We start from the raw sequence: 26,561 nt of genomic DNA on the forward strand, positions 1-26,561 counted from the left end.
GCCACTTCTACTGGGGAGCTCCATTTAGCATTCAGCACATGCCAGCTGATTGCAGAGCTCTAAGTAAGCCAGCAGTTTAATCAAGCCTCATTCCTCAAACTCAAGTAATACTGTAATTCCAGAATCTGCCATCATTTTGACATGTCCTTTATAAGCAACTGTTTGGAATGGGATACTTCGCAAAACAGCTGGCGTACCCATCTGTCGAGTAACTAAACACAGTTCATACTTCACAGTGACCTTTCTATGTCTATGAGTGAAAAAGATGTGTACCTACACACTGAACAAGGCTGCAAAGCCAAAACGTCTGTGTACGCTGTCTCTGATGCAGTGAAAATAATACAACAATCCAGAAATGTAGTAAGCTTTATGCAACATCTTTTTGAGTCCGGACCCATCACACCTTTTTATTTACAGTGGGGCAAAAAAGTATTTAGTCAGCCACCAATTGTGCAAGTTCTCCCACTTAAAAAGATGAGAGAGGCCTGTAATTGTCATCATAGGTACACTTCAACTATGACAGAGAAAATGAGAAAACAAAATCCAGAAAATCACATTGTAGGATTTTTAATACATTTATTTGCAAATTATGGTGGAAAATAAGTATTTGGTCACCTACAAACAAGCAAGATTTCTGGCTCTCACAGACCTGTAACTTCTTCATTAAGAGGCTCCTCTGTCCTCCCCTATTTACCTGTATTAATGGCACCTGTTTGAACTTGTTATGAGTATAAAAGACACCTGTCCACAACCTCAAACAGTCACACTCCAAACTCCACTATGGCCAAGACCAAAGAGCTGTCAAAGGACACCAGAAACAAAATTGTAGACCTGCACCAGGCTGGGAAGACTGAATCTGCAATAGGTAAGCAGCTTGGTTTGAAGAAATCAACTGTGGGAGCAATTATTAGGAAATGGAAGACATACAAGACCACTGATAATCTCCCTCGATCTGGGGCTCCACGCAAGATCTCACCCTGTGGGGTCAAAATGATCACAAGAACGGTGAGCAGAAATCCCAGAACCACACGGGGGGACCTAGTGAATGACCTGCAGAGAGCTGGGACCAAAGTAACTAAGCCTACCATCAGTAACACACTACGCCGCCAGGGACTCAAATCCTGCAGTGCCAGACGTGTCCCCCTGCTTAAGCCAGTACATGTCCAGGCCCGTCTGAAGTTTGCTAGAGAGCATTTGGATGATCCAGAAGAAGATTGGGAGAATGTCATATGGTCAGATGAAACCAAAATCTAAATTTTTGGTAAAAACTCAACTCGTCGTGTTTGGAGGACAAAGAATGCTGAGTTGCATCCAAAGAACACCATTCCTACTGTGAAGCATGGGGGTGGAAACATCATGCTTTGGGGCTGTTTTTCTGCAAAGGGTCCAGGACGACTGATCCATGTAAAGGAAAGAATGAATGGGGCCATGATTCGTGAGATTTTGAGTGAAAACCTCCTTCCTTCAGCAAGGGCATTGAAGATGAAACATGGCTGGGTCTTTCATCATGACAATGATCCCAAACACACCGCCTGGGTAACGAAGCATTTCAATGTCCTGGAGTGGCCTAGCCAGTCTCCAGATCTCAGCCCCATAGAACATCTTTGGAGGGAGTTGAAAGTCCTTGTTGCCCAGCAACAGCCACAAAACATCACTGCTCTAGAGGAGATGTGAATGGAGGAATCAGCCAAAATACCAGCAACAGTGTGTGAAAACCTTGTGAAGACTTACAGAAAACATTTGACCTCTGTCATTGCCAACAAAGGGTATATAAAAAAGTATTGAGATAAACTTTTGTTATTGACCAAATACTTATTTTCCACCATAATTTGCAAATAAATTCATTAAAAATCCTACAATGTGATTTTCTGGGAAAAAAATTCTCATTTTGTCTGTCATAGTTGAAGTGTACCTATGATGAAAATTACAGGCCTCTCTCATCTTTTTAAGTGGGAGAACTTGCACAATTGCTGGCTGACTAAATACTTTTTTGCCCCACTGTATCTGAATTCACAGATTTGATGCACCAACCAAACTTCTGGGAGAGCTCGATGGTCCCCTTTTGATGTCTATAGGCCTACAGAGGAGACTGCTAGTTTCATTTAGGAGCTTTAAAAAAAAATCCTAGATGGCTACATGGCTCCCTGTTTTAATCAGATAGCACAATCAGCCTTGTCAACAGTCCATCCATCTTACTCTTAAACACAATGCACTCTGAAAGATTTCTGTGAGTACGTACGTATGTACATTATAGTGCGCGAGTTGTAAAGCTTAAAAGGGCCGTTAAGTGAGAGCATATGACCCCTGTTACTGTACAGTACCAGAAGGTCTGAATTACACAAGGCATGGAATCATTCATTCCTTTGAGCATTTAAAATTTCGCATAGTTTTGAGTGTTCGAGCTGAGAAATGTGTCAAACGCTCCTCAGCAGGGAGGTCTCCCCCTCACGTTGATAAAGTCTGCCAGATCCACCCAGCTCCGTTTACATCTCTGAGTCTGACTCAGTCAGATGATACCACCACTTTATTCTAAATGGTGGCGCATAACGCAGTAATAAAGTAGATGAAGTACAAGGAATGGTATCCGCAAGGTCTCTAAGTGCCTTATATTATATGGCGATAACCCATCTCATCAGGCACAACAGCCATTGAAACAAGAAAAATTTGTTAGAATAGTTCATGTCAATGGAATCACTAACAATGTAGGTTGTGTTAGTTTTAAAACAGACAAAGGATCTGCAAGTTTGTGAGGGATTGTTTAGAATTCGTCTTGTTGTTGTGGCTTGGGTTAGTTGGATTGGGGCTAGACATCGCATAGGGGACGAGAAGAGGGAATGTCCCCCATTTGGTCTTTTATGACAATTTCACCACTAAGTAGTGGCTTGTGCTTTGTTTTGAGCTGTGTTTGTGTGATCAAGTCTATTTTGTTTATGGGTACAGTCAGACAGCTAGAGACCACCTCAGAGAGTGGTCTGTCAAATCTGCCCCAGGGAGACCTAGTCTAACAATCTCATTCTGCAAGGGGGGGGTATACAATGGACTGGATCAGGATTAGCTTGCAGCTGGACTCATGCAGTATAAATATTGTGCTTTACACACTGTACATACTGTAAAATAGGCATAGGAAGAGGTTGTAGACCCATTTGTTTTGTCTGGGAGATGTGCTATTATTAGCCCAGCTCTGTCGCTGAGGGAGACTGGTGTTTTTATGCCCTGAGCTGCAAAGCCACATTTCCAGAAACATCTTCCTCCACAACTATGTGTCGATGGGTGTGTTCCGTGAGTGTGGTGAGATTGTTTATGTGTATCTGTTTTGCGTGCAGTTTATTGCAATGAACTTTTCACCGTGAATATGCTTCATAACTCATCTGTTCCTCTATTCAAGTCGATGTGTGTGTGTGTTTGGGCATTTGTGCGAAGCGTGCATGCGTATGGTGTGTACATTTCAAAACCTCAACTGTCCTTATCATCTGCTTACTGCCTCTCGTGAACCAGTGGAGTAGCTGCCAAAAATGTCCAATGGGTCCTCCACCCCATCTCTCCATCTGGGAAAGTATTCACCTCTCTGGGTCTGCATACTTCATTGTCTTCAGGGGGTGTCTCTCTCTCTCTCGCTCTCTTTTACTGCTGACTGAAGAGAACATCTGTATTTTCCACCTCCTCTCCCCTGTCCAGTAGTCTGAAGGTAGACCTTTACCCAGTGGTACACTACACCGCAGGAAAAGCACGCCTGGGTTTAGACCAGACAGCAGTCTGTGCCAGGATGTCGGACTCTGGGCGCACTTCATCCTTTGAAATGTGACCCGTATAGACTTACCTGAGCCTCAGATCCATGGAGCAGAGAAAGCACCGTCAAGGTCAACAGTTCATAAATTCATATCTCTTACTGTGGAAGAGGAAGAAAGGAGGAGACGTTGACCGTACACCGTACAGTATCTGTAACAAAGTAAGACAAAATAAATACAGCAAGAGGTAAATCCATCACAGAACTATGTATCATAATGGCTTTAAAAGACAAGATGGATCAACCCTAATAGCTACACCGCATGAGATGAAAAATACTAGCAGGTGTGGAAGATAAGTTATCTGTCTACAAGGCTGTTTATGATCGGTATCTTCCTCTTATAGATGTAGGGATAAACATTGTACAGTCACCCCCCTATTGTACACTGGGCCAAATCCTAACTTGAGATGTGCAGGCATCATTTTTGTGTAATCATGCAATGATGGCAATGATAGTCTTGAGCAAACTGACAAAATACTAGCGTTTCGGCTAGATATCTAGGCTCCATCCTGCTGGACATGATCTGTTTAACATGATGCCAAATGAGGCAGCAATTACAGCCTATAACTCTTCAAGTTTGTTCCTGTGTTGAGGAGCCAGTTTCTTCACTTCTGCCCATCCTGCACGTCCACCCTTGACCTCTGTGAGGCAGCAGGAGGAGGCTCTGGGGTTCAGGTCAATATGTGGCTGGGAGTTTCTCCTCAGGGGTAAGTGAAAACTGGTCTTTATGAGGTTAGACAGGCCACACTCTGGCTGTTAGTTTAGCGGCTCATCTATCTTTCACTCTCGCGCCCCAAAATGTCAACTTTCTTTTGTGCTGAAACGACATCTCCTGTCCTGTCTCCTTTTAAAAAGAACTGTTCTTTTTTAGTGACCAGATCTTTATTCATCTGGTCATTTTCTGGTGTGTTTGTGTTTGTGTGTGTGTGTGTGTGTGTGTGTGTGTGTGGGTGGAGGCACACTCCACAAACTCTTATAATTTCATAGTTTGCTCGCAAAAAAAATCAACAAAAAGAAGTGAGCCTCCACCCCCAACCTCCCTTCTCATTCGCCCAACCCCACCCATCCAACATGTCTCCATCCAACCATCTACTTCCCGCCCACTCCCCATCCGGAAACCATGTTTTCCACGCCTTCACACCCCCACCCCCATCAACTAAGGTTGCTTGTCAATGACCCCTCCCCCCACACCACCACTATATACTGTATATTTTATTTGTATGTTTGGGCTATAGATTTTGGGCTTTAGCTGAGATTATTCTTTACAAAGTCAAGTGTATTTGTCCAGAGCCAACATATTATTTGCAACAGTGCAGCCTGCCAGCAGCAATTGTCTCTGATTTATTGAGATTCAAGGAGCTATCATCGTGAAGGAACATAGTAGATGCAAAGCATTGAATATTTACATTCATGCATTTCGAAATGAATTTTGTAACTTTGTCCCAGAAGCATTTAACTACAGGTCACTCCCACGTCAGATCCGTTGTTTCGGGAGCCCAGATCATTTATTTATAAATACCCGCATTGGATGGTTCGGTAGTTGTGTTACCAAGGGACTCCATAGGTCAGCTATGCTAAGTTGTAAATATAGAAAAAAGTTGTCAAATTTTGGAATGTTCTCAAATTGTCCATGATATCGACAAGGATACGAATTCCACATTTGGACCATTGAGGGGATGCAAAAGGCCACCCTCCAGATCACAAGGCATTAGTGTGAAATATTGGAATATGGACAAGCCATTTTGATTCCCAGTTTCATTTTAACATTTTGCACCAAATAGAGATTGTGTGAGCAATAATAGGACCACAGCGTAGAAGACCACCTCTTCCAGGTCAATAGGAGACAACATATATCTCTCTAAACTCAGCCAGGGTGCGGAAGAATCATGTCTTAACCAATTTAGCATGGGATGAAATGCTAGTGCCTGGAAATACAATTTAAAGTTAGGTATGGATAGTCCTCCTATTTCCTTCTCTCTCTTGTAAATGTGTTAATTTTATGCGGGATCGCTTACCTTTCCATGTACATTTTTAAACCGCACTATGGATTTTATCCCAATAACCAGAAGAGGGAGACAATGGAAGCATTGAACTACTCAAATTCAGCCGTGGCAATATATTCATTTTGACAATAGCTATTCTGCCAGTTAAAGTAACTTATTTCAATTGACTGATTTCCTTATCAAATGAAATCAAATTGTATGAGTCACATGTGACGAATACAACAGGTGTGGACCTTACAGTGAATTGCTTACTTACGAGCCACTAACCGACATTGCAGTTTAAAAAATATGGATAAGAATAGGAGATTAAAGTAACAAGTAATAACAAAAAATAACAATATATACAGGGAGGTGCCAGTACAGAGTCAATGTGCGGGGGCACCGGTTAGTTGAGGTAGTATGTACATGTAGGTAGACTTAATTAAAGTGACTATGCATAGATGACAACAGAGAATGGCAGTGGTGTGGAGCGGAAAGGAACTGTAACTCAGTAAAATCTTTGAAATTGTTGCAAGTTGTTTATATTTTCTCTCTCTCTCCTCTCTCTCTCCTCTCTCTCTCTCTCTCTCTCTCTCTCTCTATATATATATATATATATAGTGACAAGAAAAATATGTGAACCCTTTGGAATTATCTGGATTTCTGCATAAATTGGTCATAAAATTAGATCTGATCTTCATCTTGGTCACAACAATAGACAAACATAGTGTGCTTAAACTAACACACAAATTCTTGTGTTTTTCTTGTCTGTATTGAATACATCATTTAAACATTCACAGTGTAGGTTGGAAAAAGTATGTGAACCCCTAGGCTAATGACTCCTCCAAAAGCTAACTGGAGTCAGGGGTCAGCTAACCTGGAGTACAATCATTGAGACGAGATTGGAGATGTTGGTTAGAGCTGCCCTCCCCTATAAAAAAACACTTACAAAATATGAGTTATTCACAAGAAGCATTGCCTGATGTGAACCATGCCTCAAACAATGAGATCTCAGAAGACCCAAGATTAAGAATTGTTGACTTTATAATAAAGCTGGAAAGGGTTACAAAAGTATCTATAAAAGCCTTGATGTTCATCAGTCCACGGTAAGACAAATTGTCTATAAATGGAGAAAGTTCAGCGCTGTTGCTACTCTCCCTAGGAGTGGCCGTCCGGCAAAGATGACTGCAAGAGCACAGTGCAGAACGCTCAATGAGGTTAAGAAGAATCCTGTCAGCTAAAGACGTACAAAAATCTCTGGAAGTCTATGATACGTAAAACACTAAACAAGAATGGTGTTCATGGGAGGACACCACGGAAGAAGGCACTGCTGTCCAAAAAAACATTGCTGCACGTCTCAAGGTTGCAAAAGCGCATCTGGATGTTCCACATCGCTACTGGCAAAATATTCTGTGGACAAATGAAACTAAAGTTGAGTTATTTGGAAGGAACACACAACACTATGTGTGGAGAAAAAAAGGCACAGCACACCAACATTCAAACCTCATCCCAACTGTAAAGTATGGTGGAGGGAGCATCATGGTTTGGGGCTGCTTTGCTGTCTCAGGGCCTGGACAGCTTGCTATCATCGATGGAAAAATGAATTCCCAAGTCTATCAAGACATTTTGCAGGAGAATGTAAGGCTATCTGTCCGCCAATTGAAGTTCAACAGAAGTTGGACAACGACCCAAAACACAGAAGTAAATCAACAACAGTATGGCTTCAACAGAAGAATATACGCCTTCTGGAGTGGCCCAATCAGAGTCCTGACCTCTATCCGTTTTGAGATGCTGTGACATGACCTCAAGAAAGCGGTTCACACCAGACATCCCAAGAATATTGCTGAACTGAAAAGAGGAATGGTCCAAAATTCCTCCTGACTGTTGTGCAGGTCTGATCCGCAACTACAGAAAACATTCGATTGAGTTTATTGCTGCCAAAAGAGGGCCAACCAGTTATTAAATCCAAGGGTTCACATACTTCCCCACCCTGCTCTGTGAACGTTTACACGGTGTGTTCAATAAAGACATGAAAACGTAAAATTGTTTGTGTGTTATTAGTTTAAGCAGACCGTGTTTGTCTATTGTTGTGACTTAGATGATCAAATTTTATGAACAATTTTTGTAGAAGTCCAGGTAATTCCAAAGGGTTCATATACTTTTTCTTGCCACTGTATATGTGTATATATATATAAAATCCAGTACACTCAAATATCTAGCTTTTCCTGTGTGTCTTTATATGTTGATATGTGGTGCAGAGCTGTCAGTGTGCTCACAACAGAGTCACAAGCTTACAGAGGTGCCTCTCATGCCAACTGTTAACGGTGGTGTTCGTTAAAATGGCCGACTCTTGTCATCACCTAGTTAAATAAAGTTTCAAATAAAACATTTAAAATAAAAATCACAAGGCGGCAACATCGCGTCCCTGCTATGTGTAGTGTCATCCAGGCCTGTATTTATCATACTACAGGTTTTACACCAGCCTGTAATTCAGCTAGCTGCTGGGGCTACTTGTCCTTCAGTCATCAGGAGAGCCACACAAATTGAATATTTTCCCGGCAGCACGTTTCCATTTCACCTTGAGTCTATTATGTTTTATGGGTAAGCTGTTGAAAATGAATAAAATAACTTTTGAGCTATATTTGAAGATGATCCTTTCAGTAACAAGAAACTTTCAAAGTTATGGACTCAATTTTGTCTTATCACTACTCTTCACTGCATGGATTCCATTCTGTATCCAGCTGCTGCAGACCTTGATGCCCTTCCACAGTCATGGGAACCCTAACCCCTAACCCTAACCCCTAACCCTAACCCTTACCCTAACCCTAACCCCTAACCCTAACCCCTAACCCTTACCCTAACCCTAACACTTACTCTAACCCCTAACCCTAACACTTACCCTAACCCTTATCCTAAACCCTTACCCTAACCCCTAACCCTAACCCCTTACTCTAACCCTAACCCTAACCCCTTACCCTAACCCCTAACCCTAACACCAACCCTAACCCTAACCACGCCACAAAAAGCCACAGCACATGTTTGTGACCATAAAAGGTTGTCTTATGTTATTGCAGTACCTATGCCAGGACAAACATCACCATTCTGTCTGTACTGGCCTCTTGGCAGTCATTATATAGCAATATGAATGTGTGTGGGGGGAAAAGCTGCAAATGTGCTTTCAGTGCCTGATTGTGCATCAACGCAACAGGCAGCTTGAGTGCGTGAATTAGTCATGTTACTGTTCAAGATCACTCAGGCTGATGGGGGAACCTGCCAAGGCCACCACAGAACTCCACCACACACACACACACACACACACACACATGCTGTGCAGATGGCCTGAATCTCTTGAATCAACCTCTTTATTTTGGTATCTCATCAGACAAAAGACCCCAGTGCAGAGTTTGTCATGATTGACAGTGGAGACAATGGATAATCATCATCACCCTCCTTTCTCTTCTTGTCTTCTTGCCATGCGTATTCTGTGGCCTGGGATTTGTAATGGAATGGAACATAGTACAACCACTCTTAGTTCATCTATTGATACTGTATGATACCTACTGTATATATGTGGGAATTATATGTCTTACGAGATTGAAAACATAGCCAGGGAGAGAGAAGATTCAAAATGGACAATATCCTAGGGGTTGATCAAGGAAAAGCACGTCAGGCCTATGCTTAGAATCACCTTCATGAACTGCAGTATTTTGTGTACATGGCAGCGACTAACCCTCCTAAAAAATGAGCTCATCCAATTGGATTTTTGAAACTTACAATTTGATTTGAGTTGAAAAGAACAGTGTAAACACATTTTATAATAGTGTAACAAATGTGTTTTAGGGTCTCTCTGATCTTTTCATTCCCTTGTCTGTCTCTTGGCATCCCACCTCAGGTCTTGCAATATTCCATGATTCCCACCACACATTCCACGTGTCAACAAACACCTTCACGCTGATGTCACATTCATTACTCAGAAAACTGGAGGAAAAACACGACTTTTAGGCCATAAATGTTAATTCCACTTATTAATAACCACATGCACATGGCATAATTTCATATAGCATTTTATTTATGCCAAGTCAACAATGCATACTTTGATGTAGTCTGTAGCTGAATGACAGACAATGTTTTCCCAGACAACATAGTGATGTATTTTTCATAGATGGGTCTGGATTCACTGGTGGTTTGCAGCTAATTCTTTTTTGGGTTGTGTCCTAAGACGGAGTGCTGTCTAGAACCCTTGGTGTGTCACAAGGGAACTCAAAAAGCTACAATGGTTCTCAACCCCCCAAAAGTTTGGGAACCAGTTCCATAGAGTTACGCCAGACAGACAACATAAAGTGCTTTGAGAATTTGTGTGAAATGCTATGGAAATGCCATGTACACAAAAAACTGCAGTTCATGAAGGTGATTCTAAGCATGGGCCTGACATGTGCCTTTCCTTGATCAACCCCTAGGATATCCCTGGCTATGTTTTCAATTTCGTAAGAAATATAATTCCCACTTATACAGTTGAAGTTGGAAGTTTACTTACACACACCTTAACCAAATACATTTAAACTCAGTTTTTCACAATTCCTGACATTTAATCCTAGTAAAAAAGTCCCCGTCTTAGGTTAGTTAGGTCACCACTTTGTTTTAAGACTGTTAAATGTCAGAATAATAGTAGAGAGAATGATTTATTTCAGCTTTTATTTCTTTCCTCACATTCCCAGTGGGTCAGAAGTTTACATACACTCAATTAGTATTTGGTAGCAATGCCTTTAAATTGTTTAACTTGGGTCAAATGTTTCAGGTAGCCTTACACAAGCTTCCCACAATAAGTTGGGTGAATTTTGGCCTATTCCTCCTGACAGAGCTGGTGTAACTGAGTCAGATTTGTAGGCCTCCTTGCTCGCACACGCTTTTTCAGTTCCTATAGCATTGAGGTCAGGGCTTTGTGATGGCAACTCCAATACCTTGACTTTGTTGTCCTTAAGCCATTTTGCCATAATTTGGAAGTATGCTTGGGGTCATTGTCCATTTAGAAGACCCATTTGCGACCAAGCTTTAACTTTCTGACTGATGTCTTGAGATGTTGCTTCAATATATCCACATAATTTTTCCTACCCATGATGCCATCTATTTTGTGAAGTGCACCAGTCCCTCCTGCAGCAAAGCACCCCCACAACATGATTCTGCCACCCCCGTGCTTCACAGTTGGGATGGTGTTCTTCAGCTTGCAAGCCTCCCCCTTTTTCCTCCAAACATAATGATGGTCATTATGGCCAAAGAGTTCTATTTTTGTTTCATCAGACCAGAGGACATTTCTCCAAAAAGTATGATCTTTGTCCCCATGTGCAGTTGCAAACCGTAGTCTGGCTTTTTTATGGTGGTTTTGGAGCTGTGGCTTCTTCCTTGCTGAGCGGCCTTTCGGGTTATGTCCATATAGGTCTTGTTTTACTGTGGATATAGATACTTTTGTACCTGTTTCCTCCAGTATCTTCACATGGTCCTTTGCTGTTGTTCTGGGATTTATTTGCACTTTTCGCACCAAGTACATTCATCTCTAGGAGACAGAACACATCTCCTTCTTGAGCGGTATGACGGCTGCGTGGTCCCATGGTGTATATACTTGCGTACTATTGTTTGTATAGATGAACGTGGCACCTTCAGGCGTTTGGAAATTGCTCCCAAGGATGAACCATGAATCTGAGGTCTTGGCTGATTTCTTTTGATTTTCCCATGATGTCAAGCAAAGAGGCACTGAGTTTGAAGGTAGGCCTTGAAATACATCCACAGATACACCTCCAATTGACTCAAATGATGTCAATTAGCCTATCAGCTTCTAAAGCTATGACATCATTTTATGGAATTTTCCAAGGCACAGTCAACTTAGTGTATGTAAACTTCTGACCCACTGGAATTGTGATACAGTTAATTATAAGTGAAATAATCTGTCTGTAAACAATTGTTGGAAAAATTACTTGTGTCGTGCACAAAGTAGATGTCCTAACCGACTTGCCAAAAACATAGTGGTTGAAAAACGAGTTTTAATGACTCCAACCTAAGTGTATGTAAACTTCCCACCTCAGTAGGTATCATACAGTATCAGTCGATGAACTAAGAGTGGTTGTACTATGTTCCATTCCATTTCAAATCCCAGGGCATTTTAGGACATGACAGCCTGGCCCTGGCCCCTCTCTGCCCTTCATAGCGTGATGTTGCTATGGCATGTTGGCAGAGAGACGGGCACCGGACAGCAGGCAGCGGTAAGGCTGTCCTGTCAGAGGTGGTGGACCGTGGTGGGTGTCTCTGACAAGCACTGGCGCGGGCCAGAGTGGCGGTGCCGTTTGAACACATGGCTAATGCCAAGTCTCAGAGCTGCCTGACAGAGAAGGATACTTTGGCCAGGAGTTGGTAGAATTGGCAAAGGAGGAGGGAAGGTTTTTTTCTCTGGCAAAGAGAGAAGCTTGATGGTCAGGGAGGCTGCCAGGCAAGCTTCACATCACTCTCTTTCACTCTTCCTCTATCTATCTCCCTTTCTCTCTCTCACTGTCATTTTCTCCATTTCTCACCTCCCTCTCACTACTTTCTTTCCCTCTCTCCAGCCTGTATGTCATCTAAGCACAGGGCGTTTGCTGTCTCTCCAGCCTGTGTCATCTAAGCACAGGGCGTTTGCTGTCTCTCCAGCCTGTATGTCATCTAAGCACAGGGCGTTTGCTGTCTCTCCAGCCTGTATGTCATCTAAGCACAGGGCGTTTGCTGTCTCTCCATCCTGTGTCATCTAAGCACAGGGCGTTTGCTGTCTCTCCAGCCTGTATGTCATCTAAGCACAGGGCGTTTGCTGTCTCTCCATCCTGTGTCATCTAAGCACAGGGCGTTTGCTGTCTCTCCAGCCTGTGTCATCTAAGCACAGGGCGTTTGCTGTCTCTCCATCCTGTGTCATCTAAGCACAGGGCGTTTGCTGTTTCTCCAGCCTGTGTCATCTAAGCACAGGGCGTTTGCTGTCTCTCCATCCTGTGTCATCTAAGCACAGGGCGTTTGCTGTCTCTCCATCCTGTGTCATCTAAGCACAGGGCGTTTGCTGTCTCTCCAGCCTGTGTCATCTAAGCACAGGGCGTTTGCTGTCTCTCCATCCTGTGTGTCATCTAAGCAGCGTTTGCTGTCTCTCCATCCTGTGTGTCATCTAAGCACAGGGCGTTTGCTGTCTCTCCATCCTGTGTGTCATCTAAGCAGCGTTTGCTGTCTCTCCATCCTGTATGTCATCTAAGCAGCGTTTGCTGTCTCTCCATCCTGTGTGTCATCTAAGCAGCGTTTGCTGTCTCTCCATTCTGTGTGTCATCTAAGCACAGGGCGTTTGCTGTCTCTCCATCCTGTGTGTCATCTAAGCAGCGTTTGCTGTCTCTCCATCCTGTGTCATCTAAGCAGCGTTTGCTGTCTCTCCATCCAGTATGTCATCTAAGCAGCGTTTGCTGTCTCTCCATCCATCCAGTATGTCATCTAAGCAGCGTTTGCTGTCTCTCCATCCTGTCATCTAAGCAGCGTTTGCTGTCTCTCCATCCTGTGTCATCTAAGCAGCGTTTGCTGTCTCTCCATCCTGTATGTCATCTAAGCAGCGTTTGCTGTCTCTCCATCCTGTATGTCATCTAAGCAGCGTTTGCTGTCTCTCCATCCTGTGTCATCTAAGCAGCGTTTGCTGTCTCTCCATCCTGTGTCATCTAAGCAGCGTTTGCTGTCTCTCCATCCTGTATGTCATCTAAGCAGCGTTTGCTGTCTCTCCATCCTGTGTCATCTAAGCAGCGTTTGCTGTCTCTCCATCCTGTATGTCATCTAAGCAGCGTTGGCTGTCTCTCCATCCTGTGTCACCATGCCGCTGTGCTGCTGCTTTGACTGGCACACGTCATAATGTCCCAGCCACTACATGAAACCTCTCTCTGTCTCTTATCCAACACACTGTGTGTTTGTTTTTATCTTTTGTGCTAGTCTGTCTGGAAAATGTGTATCTTCTTAAGCCAAACCATATGCCAAACCATGTCCTCTACCATTGGAATTGCATTATTGCAAATGCACACCATTGCACTGTGAATTGGTATGGATGTATTGAAAGGACAAAGGTATGAGTCTCATCTGTTTCTGCTAACTTGAGAGATAATATGGTATCTCTCACTTAAAGCAACAAGCTACAATGTATTACTAACTGTTACCCCTCTCTCTCTCCCCTCTTTCTTTCTTTCTTTCTTTCTTTCGCTCTCTCTTCCTAGAATGTATGAACTGCACTGGCTATACTGATATGAATAACAGACTGAGTATCCTTGAGTCCAAGGTAAGCTTGCATCAACCAAACATGTTATTTAAACAGTACTGCCTACATGAACATATTAACACGGCCTCATATCTCATATCTGAACACACTAATCTTACTTTGTTTTGTGTCAGATTGTGTTACTGGAGGAGGCAGGACCACCACCTCTCCCATTCAGATACTCCCCAGATAGGTCTTCAGATAACGAGGTGGGAGCACCCCAGCCCACCCCCATGCCTCCCCCCACCATTGGCCTACCAGGTGAGGGACTTTACTGCAGGACCTCATTGAACCTCAGATGGTTAACTATTCACATTTCTTCCTCCATAGTTTTACATGGCAGCTATTTGACTCTGTTGTGTTATCAATTTAAAGAAAAGTGCAGCAAGTTTAAAAATAAAAGTGTCTTGAATCAGGTGGGATTCTGACTGAGTTAACTAGTTTTTGTTCAAGGAGCAAGAGGCCCCCCAGGACCAGTTGGACCCCAAGGCGTGGTGGGACCCCCTGGACGCACCGGAGAGACAGGTCTCGTAGGGAAATCTGGACCCATGGGACCCAGAGGTATAAGTCTTACCCCCACATCTGTATCACACCCATACACTACCACTTGAGGTACCAAGCAGTTTGGCACTTGGACACATTCGATTAGTATGTTGTGTATAAAGACAGTGTTGTGTTGAGGCAGGCTGTGCTGTGGTTCCCACAGGGCCCCAGGGCCAGCGAGGAGCCCCAGGGGAGAGAGGTGTACCTGGGCCAGCGGGTTCTCCGGGGCCAGCCTCTCCCTTCTCTCACAGAGGAGATGTGTTTGGTCTGAGGGAGCTGGACCAGTGTGAGTATCCCTGTTACACTAAGAAATTAAATCCAAGAACTACACCAAGAAATGAAAGCCATAAGCCCTATAGGGATACTATTTTTTATTTATATGACTGATGGTTCATTCTGAAAGTGTTTCAGGAGTCTCATGTGATTTTTGACCCCTTTTTTGCCATTGGCAGTTTGACAGTTAGGACATTTTGGAATATCCATTATTTCAGGGCCATCTGCCAAACATATATGTGGAGACCTTGTTTCAAAGGTAAGTTACTGATAGCAATCAATTGATAATATTTGGAGACATTACACTCTCACCTATTTCCTCTACCAACTGGGGGACATATTATGGAAGGAATAAAAACATGTCATGACCCCCCTTAAAGCCAATTGACATGCATAGTGCAGTTTCACCTATAGCCCAGAGTTCATGGACCATTTATGAAGTTATAGGGCCTGTGTACAGTATAGTTCAGCATGCCAGGTGTCCCATTGGCCCATATCTGGGAAGTCCATCAGTGGAACAGCCCCCTCTTTGCCTGTTAAAACTCTCTGTTCCTAATCAAAGAACCCTCATTGGACCACAGGCAACAGGTCTGCCAAGAGCTATAATATAGTCACACTCAAAGGAAAAATGAGAGTTTAGTTAAGCATACTGAGCCTTCACAAGGCCTTGGAAAAAGTCCTATACCTGTAGGTTTTATATCTTATCAGTCAAGCAAGAGTCCCCATAAAGCCTGTCAGTTGGCCGCTGTGTGGATGACTAGAATGTTCCTGTAATCCTGGAGTCCTATTACCTTATTCCTGTAGTAGTATTAGCTGTGTGGATGACTAGAATGTTCCTGTAATCCTGGAGTCCTATTACCTTCTTCCTGTAGTAGTATTAGCTGTGTGGATGACTAGAATGTTCCTGTAATCCTGGAGTCCTATTACTATTACCTTTTCCTGTAGTAGTATTAGCTGTGTGGATGACTAGAATGTTCCTGTAATCCTGAAGTCCAATTACCTTCTTCCTGTAGTAGTATTAGCTGTGTGGATGACTAGAATGTTCCTGTAATCCTGGAGTCCTATTACCTTCTTCCTGTAGTAGTATTAGCTGTGTGGATGACTAGAATGTTCCTGTAATCTTGGAGTCCTATTACTATTACCTTCTTCCTGTAGTAGTATTAGCTGTGTGAGACATGTGAAGTCTAATAGTGAATAGTTGTTACAACTAAAAATAAATATGCACGCTAAGGGAGAAGGACAATGTAGGACAGGCCGGGGCAATTCCTTCCCATGAAGGGCCACATTAGAATATATTTTGGCCATCGCGGGCCAGAATCATGTTACAGGATTATACATCATGTGTATGACTGTTGACAGCTCAACATTCCATGTAAACTGCTCAATCAGTGTGAGGAGTGAAGTCTCTGATGGGCATTGACTAGAGCAGTGAATTCAGGTATAGTTTCTGACGTCGCTATGGCAGGATTGCTGAGAGGTGAGAGTCAATAAAAGATGATCTGTGCCTTGACTTGTTATATTTCATCACTGAACATGTCTGTTAACATACATAGGTTGACCCAAACAGTACAAACATCTTCTGAGCAGAACTCCTAACCTTTGGAAAGTTTTGTTCATCGAGAGATGCATAGAACTTCGTCAGTGACATTGTTTTGAATAGTTCTCCAATTACAGCATAAGACTGAAGATCGATAAGCTCAAGTTGCAGGTCAGTGGGAGCGTTGTTCACATTGCAGGTGAAAGGAGAGGAAACCAACACTTTGAAAACTAACAGTTCAAAGCACACAGCAGCGATGTATATTTCTCCCGCTGGTCATCTGATAGGGAACAGACCAGTAGTGTCGGAAGGTGGGAGAGATTGTTGGCTTCTACTTGGCGGGTCAGGAGGAGTCATTTTCCCTTGAAGGCTTTGACAAGGCTATACATCTGATGTGCAAAAAGGCCCTTCCCTTGTAGTTTGGAATTCAGCTCCTCTGTAATTTCAAAGTTTGGGGTTTTGCCTCGTAAGAATATCAACAACTGCGCTGTGTCACGTGCATCACTGCTCTCATCAAGGGCCAAGGAGAAATAGGTGAAATCCTTCACCTTGTCTTTCAACTGTTGTTCCATATTCTCAATGATGTCCTCAACACGCCGTGTCACTGTTCATCTTGACAGGGAAACATTTTCAAACAGCTCTTTCTTGTCGGGGCAAAGTAGTGCTTCAGAGTCAATTAAATATTCTTTAATGAATTTGCCTTCAGCGAATGGCTTGCTATGTTTAACAATTTTGTGGGACAGTACATAGCTAGCTCTCGCTCTATCTGCATTGAACCTATCTTGCACAGACTCTATGCACACTCACAAGACTATATATACACACACACTATATACACACTCCTTCACACACACTACACTGACACTCTCACATAAAACCCACACACATTCACATAAACTACATATGCACCAGAGTAGTTGAGCGGTTGGAAATCCCACTCCGTGGATCTGGCACTCCACATCCTTTCCAACCGCTCTGCTAAAAACCGCTCCATGCTCACAGGAAATAATTCCAAATTCACTCCATTCATGAAAATAACAATTTAACCAACACCAATCTATTTTTGTGACTAACTGGACCTACCATTTGGTTTTGAAGTATTGAAACAAAACCATAAGATTTTTTATTTGAATAAACATGAAAAGGTAAACGTAAGAAGCTCACAATCGGCTGCACAACTGATTGGCAAATTTACCGGAAATTGAGAAATCATGTGACTAAACTAAATAAAAAGAAGAAGAAACTACACTATAAAACAAAGGTAAATGACATAAAGAATGATAGTAAAAGAGCACCTTCAATGAAATGTTGGGAAAAAAGGCAAACTCGGCTCCATTTAATCAGATGGCTCATTCATTACAAAACCGACTGATATTGCCAACTACTTTTTTTCATTGGCAAGATTAGCAAACTTAGGCATGACATGCAAGCAAAAAACCCTGACACTACACATCCAAGTATATTTGACCAAATTATGAAAGACAAGAATTGTCATTTTAAATTCTGTAAAGTGAGTGCGGAAGAGGTGAAAAAAATATTGTTGTCTATCAACAACGACATGCCACCGGGGTCTGACAACTTGGGTGGAAAATTACTGAGGGTAATAGCAGAGGATATTGCCACATCTTCAATTTAAGCAGACTAGAAAGTGTGTTCCCTCAGGCCTGAAGGGAAGCAAAAGTTATTCCGCTACCTAAGAATTGTAAAGCCCCCTTTATTGGCTCAAATAGCCGACCAATCAACCTGTTACCAACCCTTAGTAAACTTTTGGAAGAATTGTGTTTGACCAGATACAATGCTATTTTGCAGTAAACAAATTGACAACAGACTTTCAGCACGCTTATAGGGAAGGACATTCAACAAGCACAGCACTTACACAAATTACTGAGGATTGGCTGAGAGAAATTTATGATAAAAATATTGTGGGAGCTGTTTTGTTAGACTTCAGTGCAGCTTTTGACATTATCGATCATAGTTTGCTGCTGGAAAAATGTATGTGTTATGGCTTTACACCCCCTGCTATATTCCGAATAAAGAGTTACCTGTCTAATAGAACACAGAGGGTGTTCCTTGATGGAAGACTCTCCAACATAATCAAGGTAGAATCAGGAATTCCCCAGGGCAGCTGTCTAGATCCCTTACTTTTTTCAACCTTTACTAACAACATGCCACTGGCTTTGAGTAAAGCCATGTACGTGGCTGTACGTGGCTGTCTATGTACGTGGCTGAAATGACTGCAACACTTAACAAAGAGCTGCAGTTAGTTTCAGAATGCGTGGCAAGAAATAAGTTAGTCCTAAATATTTCAAAAACTAAAAGCATTGTATTTGGGACAAATCATTCACTAAACCCTAAACCTCAACTAAATCTTGTAATAAATAATGTGGAAATCGAGCAAGTTGAGGTGACTAAACTGCTTGGAGTGACCGTGGCACTATCAACAAGGCAGGTCCTACGGGCTCTAGTTTTGTCGCACCTGGACTACTGTTCAGTCGTGGGGTCAGATGCCACAAAGAGGGACTTAGGAAAATTGCAAATGACTCAGAACAGGGCAGCACTGCTAGCCCTTAGATGTACACAGAGAGCAAACATTAATACTACGCATGTCAATCTCTGGCTAATCTCTGGAACAGCAGGGACTGTGAAGCAACACAAACATAGGCACAGACACATTGCATACAAACACACATGATAACATACTCACTACACACACGTACACATGGATTTTGTGTTGTTGATATGTGGTACTGGATTATGGGCCTGAGGGCACACACTTAGTGTGTTGTGAATTCTGTAATGAATGTATTTTAATATTTAAAAAATTGTTCAGGACTCCAGGAAGAGTAGCTGTTGCCTTGGCACCTGCTATTTGGGATCCATAATAAATGCAAATACAAATTTCAAATAGGTTACATGCATATAAACATTCTAAATAGGCCAAGAGCCAAACAGGGAGCCTATTAGCTGCTGAAAATGAATTATTTAGGCTATATTATTTATATTATTTCAAGGCTATAGCCTACAAATAAATACATTGTGAAGCATTTGCAGATGCAACACAATTGACTAGTAGGGACATAAAGCGCTCAACATTTAAACATGTTGTTGTATTAAATCATTATAGTCTATAAATTGGGCATATAGGCTGTGCCTTACTTAGATTTAAATACAAATTAAACGAAAAACGACTTATTAGTGCCTTTTGAATTCATTTTCAGAAACTTGAGTTTGGCCAGTCTGTGGCTTCAGGCTCATGCAATGCAGCAGACAATATTGTATTTTTTTCTATAGATAGGCCTACAGGTTTTTAGGCAAAGTAACCCGATCAAAACGGAAAGCTTCTTGAACGTGGGAATATGCCAGGCCTATTGGGCCAAAATCAATTATGGCCTATTGTATAGATAATAAAACAAAAATGAAATGAAACATTTAAGAGATCTGCTTTTCAGTTTATAAATGCTTCACTACAATGACACTTAGATTCCTACCCACCTCGTTCCTTTCTTTTAGCATGTGCATGTAGTAAGTACACCATCATGATTTCGGGAAATGTGTCTTTTCAGATTCCACAATGACTCATTAGTGGACACTACATCACCACACACTCTCTTGCTTTAGGTCCTCATCTTTGTAAGTCACCTTGATTTTGCACCTGTGTGATTGATTTCTGATCATATTTAGCGAACACCATGACAGTAGCTACAGCAAGGGGCTAGAGCAGCACACAAGGAGACTACAAATGCATACTGGGCCGGGCATGCCCTGAGCTCTTGAAGTGAGAAGGCGGACGCTCCAGCCCTCGGGAATCTCGCTCCTCGCTCCAGTCAAATTGGTCACGCTCCGCTACACTCACATACTCTGATACGCACACGCGCTCATGACACACACGCATTCCAACACAACACACACACACACACACATTTTCCCACCCATCATATGCTGCTGCTCTGTTTTTTATTCTAATTATTATCTATCCTGATGCCTAGTCACTTTACCCAGCCTTTATGTAAATATCTACCTCAAATACCTCGTACCCCTGCACATTAATCTGGTTCTGGTACTCCCTGTATATAGCACCATTATTGTGTATTTTATTCCTCCTGTGTTACTATTTGTGTATTATTATTGTTACTGTTAACTCTGCATAGTCGGGAAGAGCTCGTAAGCAAACATTTCACGGCGCATGTGACAAATACAATTTGATTTGAAGGGCAGTCAGCGGTAGTGATGTATGAGTGTTAGAGGGAAAATGACCTAATGTGAAACAAAACACTCAGCATATGTATCCCTACAGTCTAATATTTTAACATGTATAGAGTTAATTCATACTGTAACATTTAGTAGATGACTGGCTGAACTATATGGATTGTAAAACTGTAAGCTGTAGAAGTATCTTGAGCTCCACCTGAGGCACTTCCTAGTTTTGACCAGCAGAGGACAGCATACTCCCACTCAAGATGTCTATGGAAAGCTGTATTTGATTACTGTGGTGGACTGGCTTTGTTTAAGCCTGGGCTCTGGCTTCAGTCTGCCTGCTGTAAGTCAGACCCAATTTGTAACCTGTCAGCACAGCAGCCTGATCTGGCAACCCCGGCCGTCTTGGAGCCAGAAACCTGCTCAATAAAACGGCAAGGCAAGGTTTTCAAGTCAATCCTCAATGCTGCAGGGAGTTTGGGGTTAGGAGTAGTGTGTGTGTGTGTGTGTGTGTGTGTGTGTGTGTGTGTGTGTGTGTGTGTGTGTGTGTGTGTGTGTGTGTGTGTGTGTGTGTGTGTGTGTGTGTGTGTGTGTGTGTGTTCACTACATGAAGTAGTCTACTTCAGACAACTTGGTGGTACACCAGAAAAATAACTTCCAGTGGGAATGCTCCAAAGGTTATTGAAGTTTTCCACCTGTTTATCCCTCTCTGTGGTGGGATGCTGAACTAGTTAGTACCAGAGCTACTGCTCCCCACCTCAATCAATGACCATAAGAAGTGTATCCCTACCACACAGCACACCCATAGTGACAAGCAACCAAGACAGCCAATGTTTCCAATGTTTGAAAATAATTCACAACCCCCAAAAAACACCAGAGCTATGTCAATAATGGAAATAGGCTACTCTTAACTCTTGTAGTACATACTGTACATACTGTACACGCAGTACATTAGGGATGGGCCCTCGGATCAATTTCCCCTTTCCCCAATTTCCCTTTTTTTGGGGGGGGGGACTACTTTGGGGTCTCAACTTACTGTTATGAGTTGGAATAGTAAAATACACACGGTGCAATTTAGAAATGTGGCTGTGCAGCATCAGTTTTCCTCTCTTTATGTCAATGACTGATAGTCAGTCAATTAGCCAATGTCAGGTACATTTTAGCGGCCAGCTTTCTAAACATGTTATCATGGTCGAATTACCGGCCGGGGTATGGATGTGGGTACGCAGACCCGCGAGCAGTACATTCATGTAGTACGTCTTTAGAGCAGGACTATTCAACCAGGGGTGCAGAGGAACTGCAGGGTGCGCTTAAATATATTTTTTAAATGTTTTTATGAATATTGCTAGCAAAAACTGAATAAACACATTTTTAATGACATACCTACAGTAGAAAATAGAAGAATATATTCTTTCTAAGGATGTCAACTTTATTTCTGAACTCCTAATGTTGAGAAAATTACACTCATTTGAGCCAATTACACTCACTGGAATATCTGACATGGGCTTTGAAAAAGCACCTACGAATAGGCTGCAGGGCAAGTGCTGCTGACTGCTGGTACGTTTCCTTCATATCAGTTTTGCCAACACATGGCTATTCTTTGTTTAACCTGCTAAACAGATGCTTTTAGCAAAAATGTGTTTGGAGATAGCCTATTAGCTGGAAAGGTATGTTAGAGTTTACACTTCCTCTTCTAATTATAATGTAGGTAAGTCAAAATAATGAAAAACAATCTACCAAATCTATTCATTTTAAAATGTTGATTATTTCTCCTTGCCCTTATCATTCCCCTGATGATAAAACAAGACGTTAAAACCCCCATTTTGTTTAACGTATGATGGGGATTCCTGGATCGTCGGTTTACCTGGGAGGGGGTCCCTGGGAGGGGGTCCCTGAGAGGGGGTCCCTGGGAGGGGATCCCTGGGAGGGGGTCCCTGGGAGGGGGTCCCTGAGAGGGGGTCCCTGGGAGGGGGTCCCTGAGAGGGGGTCCCTGGGAGGGGATCCCTGGGAGGGGGTCCCTGGGAGGGGGTCCCTGAGAGGGGGTCCCTGGGAGGGGGTCCCTGGGAGGGGATCCCTGAGAGGGGGTCCCTGAGAGGGGGTCCCTGGGAGGGGGTCCCTGGGAGGGGGTCCCTGAGAGGGGGTCCCTGGGAGGGGTCCCTGGGAGGGGGTCCCTGAGAGGGGGTCCCTGGGAGGGGGTCCCTGGGAGAGGGTCCCTGGGAGGGGGTCCCTGGGAGGGGGTCCCTGAGAGGGGGTCCCTGAGAGGGGGTCCCTCGGAGGGGGTCCCTGGGAGAGGGTCCCTGAGAGGGGGTCCCTGAGAGGGGGTCCCTGGGAGGGGGTCCCTGGGAAAGAAAAGGTTGATGACCCCTGCTTTAGAGCACAGTGAGCACCTGTTGTACTTAAACCATGGCATTTTTTGTTTTGGGTACAGATGAAGAGGCTGCGCTCCCTTCACGGAATAACCAGAAAGATGTGACCGGTCCCCCAGGCCCCATCGGACCCCCTGGACCCCCAGGTAAAAAAAACACTCACCCCCCGCTGGCATGGCCATGAACCCATAATTATAATTGTGTAATAATGTTATTAGAATACTAATTCGCCATATCAGCTAGCCACCGACTGTGACCTTTAAGTGGATATTGGAAGAATACTTGGAAAACTATTATTTCCGTTTTCCAACTCCTCAGGCCGGCCTGGACCCACAGGGCCTGCTGGAAACACAGGTACCCCAGGCAGAAACGTATGTACAGTATAACATTGGACTTTGATGTGCATCCTGATGTACAGCTTGATATGTGTGCTTGTTACTCTCATAAATCATGCATTGATGTCAACGGGAGATTCATTCAAGAAGTTCTATCTCTGTGTTCCAGGCTGGGTTTGGTCCCTCAGGCAAGCCTGGGGATCGCGGACCTAAAGGAGACACTGGTGAAAGGGTGAGGCTTGGCAGAACTGCCTTTAAAGAGACCCCTTTCAATTCCACTCTGAAATGCTCTATGTACAGTCTATACATGACATGAGTCGACATCGTTCATACAGCTTCTCTCTCCTCACAGGGACCCCCAGCACTCAGGGGAGAACATGGTCAGCCAGTGAGTACACAGTGAGAGTACAACATTTCTGCTCTTACACACATATACATTTAGTTACTCTTTGCCAACCACCTATGTTTTTCCCATTTGTGATGCTGTTTTTAGGGTGCACCAGGGCCAAAGGGTGAACCAGGAGATAGCCAGGCTGAGGTGACTCTACACATTCCCTCTATATGATTTAAGAGTCCTCAGAGACACATCTTCCACACCTCACGCTTTTGAAAAAGTGGGCATAGTAGTAAGCCGGCATAGTAGTAGTATGCAGTAGTAGCACAGTAGTAGTATGCAGTAGTAGTATGCAGTAGTAGCACAGTAGTAGTATGCAGTAGTAGTATGCAGTAGTAGTATGCAGTAGTAGCACAGTAGTAGTATGCAGTAGTAGTATGCAGTAGTAGTACAGTAGTAGTATGCAGTAGTAGTATGCAGTAGGTATACAGTATATCATAATAGTACTGTGATAAATAAACAGACCTTAACATATAGTTCCCGATGGAAGCTTCATTTGAACTTGGTAGGTAAACTTGAACTTGAAGCTGAACTTGATATAGTGATGTGGTTCCGTCCAGGGGGAGGGGGTGCAGCAGCTGAGAGAGGCTCTGAAGATCCTGGCTGAGAGGGTTCTCATTCTGGAGCACATGATCGGCATTCATGGTGAGAGACACACCCTTACTCAGAGAACAACAGGGTCTCTAGGAATTACAGGGTTGTTAGAGATGTATACTGTGTCCACTTCCAAGCAATCACTGTGTCTGTCAGTGATAAGTCGTTTTCTATTGGAGTGTCCTTGTTGTGAGTGTGAGATTAAATTGATCTCCCTCTGTCTCCATCCCCAATCCATTCCTCCCTCTCTTTGATCATTTCTCAGAGAACCCACTAGAACCCGGTTCTGGCCTGGACATCCTGTCAGACCTGGTGCCCATGTTTAAAAACAAAAGGGCGGGACCCAATACCCTGCTCCACTCTCTCGCCACGGGAGACCGGAAGCTGATTGGAGAGGAAAGAGTGAGGAGGGGGGACAATTAGATGCTCATGCCAATGGGTGTAGAGCACGGTTTGTATATGAACTGTGATTGTTTAAGAGACTGAGATGGACGTACCATGTGTTATCTGGGCCAGAGTGTATGACCAGTCAATCCTCATGGAAGCACAGAATTCCATCAATCTGGGCTTTGGGCGACCGAGCGTCTGCAAAATGACCCCTTCTCTTACTCAGATTCTTGAATTTGACCTGTTTATAATGTGTGTGTTTTTTACATTGACTTTTAGTACTGTTGTCATTATCGTAGTCATGTTATTCCAATGTAATGATGTAACTTTGGTGCTGGTACTGGCCTCAACGTGTGCATATTCTTAAAGTCTAGGTAGCAGATAATGGACCCTATCAGATATTTATGTAGTTGGTGCTGTATATGAACTTAAATACATGGGTTCTAACTTGAAACATTATTTGTTAGTTTACAACTGTACAATTTATGCTCACCGCATATAAGATACACGAAGACTGACGGGAAATGTACAGTTGAAGTCGGAGGTTTACATACACTTAGGTTAGAGTCATTATTCAAACACTCCACAAATGTCTTGATAACAAACTATAGTTTTGGCAAGTCGGTTAGGACATCTGCTTTGTGCATGACACAAGTCATTTTTCCAACAATTGACAGATTATTTCACTGTATCACAATTCCAGTGGGTCAGAAGTGTACAGAAGTTGATTGAGCCTTTAAACAGCTTGGACAACTCCAAAAAATAATGTCATGGCTTCAGAAGCTTCTGATAGGCTAATTGACATCATTTGAGTCAATTGGAGGTGTACCTGTGGATGTATTTCAAGGCCTACCTTCAAACTCAGTACCTCTTTTCTTGACATCATGGTAAAATCAAGAGAAATCAGCCAAGACCTCAGAAAAAAATGTAGACCTCCACAAGTCTGGTTCATCCTTGGGAGCAATTTCCAAACACCTGAAGGTACCACGTTCATCACAAACAATAGTACGCAAGTATAAACACCATGGGACCACGCAGCCATCATACCGCTCAGGAAGGAGATGCGTTCTGTCTCCTAGAGATAAACGTACTTTGGTGCAAATCAGTCCCAGAACAACAGCAAATGACCTTGTGAAGATGCTGGAGGAAACAGGTACAAATGTATCTATATCCACAGTAACACAAGTCCTATATCAACATAACCTGAAAGGCCGCTCAGCAAGGAAGAAGCCACAGCTCCAAAACCGCCATAAAAAAGCCAGACTACGGTTAGCAACTGCACATGGTGACAAAGATCGTACTTTTTGGAGAAATGTCCTCTGGTCTGATGCAACAAAAATAGAACTGTTTGGCCATAATGACCATCGTTATGTTAGGAGGAAAAAGGGGGAGGCTTGCAAGCCGAAGAACACCATCCCAACCGTGAAGCACGAGGGTGGCAGCATCATGTTGTGGGGGTGCTTTACTGCAGGAGGGACTGGTGCACTTCACAAAATAGATGGCATCATGAGGACGAAAAATTATGTGGATATATTGAAGCAACATCTCAAGACATCAGTCAGAAAGTTAAAGCTTGGTCGCAAATGGCTCTTCTAAATGGACAATGACCCCAAACATACTACCAAAGTCGTGGCAAATTGGCTTAAGGACATCAAAGTCAAAGTATTGGAGTTGCCATCACAAAGCCCTGACCTCAATCCTATAGAAAATGTGTGGGCAGAACTGAAAAAGCGTGTGTGAGCAAGGAGGCATACAAACCTAACTCAGTTACACCAGCTCTGTCAGGAGGAATGGGCCAAAATTCACCCAACTTATTGTGGGAAGCTTGTGGAAGGTTACCTGAAATGTTGGACCCAAGTTAAACAATTTAAAGGCAACGCTACCAAAT

At 43.2% G+C, this 26,561-nt stretch overlaps 1 protein-coding gene across 1 annotated transcript in view; it reads left to right on the forward strand.

Moving 5' to 3' along the window:
• Window positions 1-25,288, forward strand: part of LOC112257916 (collagen alpha-1(XXVI) chain-like) — a 46,107-nt gene extending 20,819 nt beyond the window's left edge. The window contains exons 4-14 of the mRNA XM_024431853.2: window positions 14,010-14,071; window positions 14,185-14,311; window positions 14,504-14,611; window positions 14,757-14,879; window positions 23,026-23,109; window positions 23,282-23,334; window positions 23,468-23,530; window positions 23,651-23,686; window positions 23,792-23,836; window positions 24,253-24,337; window positions 24,552-25,288. Of these exons, the coding sequence (XP_024287621.1) occupies window positions 14,010-14,071; window positions 14,185-14,311; window positions 14,504-14,611; window positions 14,757-14,879; window positions 23,026-23,109; window positions 23,282-23,334; window positions 23,468-23,530; window positions 23,651-23,686; window positions 23,792-23,836; window positions 24,253-24,337; window positions 24,552-24,709 (944 nt within the window). The 3' untranslated portion in view covers window positions 24,710-25,288. The remainder of the gene's footprint in view (window positions 1-14,009; window positions 14,072-14,184; window positions 14,312-14,503; window positions 14,612-14,756; window positions 14,880-23,025; window positions 23,110-23,281; window positions 23,335-23,467; window positions 23,531-23,650; window positions 23,687-23,791; window positions 23,837-24,252; window positions 24,338-24,551) is intronic.
• Window positions 25,289-26,561: the final 1,273 nt, after the last annotated feature.

This window comes from Oncorhynchus tshawytscha, linkage group LG09 (assembly GCF_018296145.1).
Source record: "Oncorhynchus tshawytscha isolate Ot180627B linkage group LG09, Otsh_v2.0, whole genome shotgun sequence".
Taxonomy (NCBI): domain Eukaryota; kingdom Metazoa; phylum Chordata; class Actinopteri; order Salmoniformes; family Salmonidae; genus Oncorhynchus; species Oncorhynchus tshawytscha.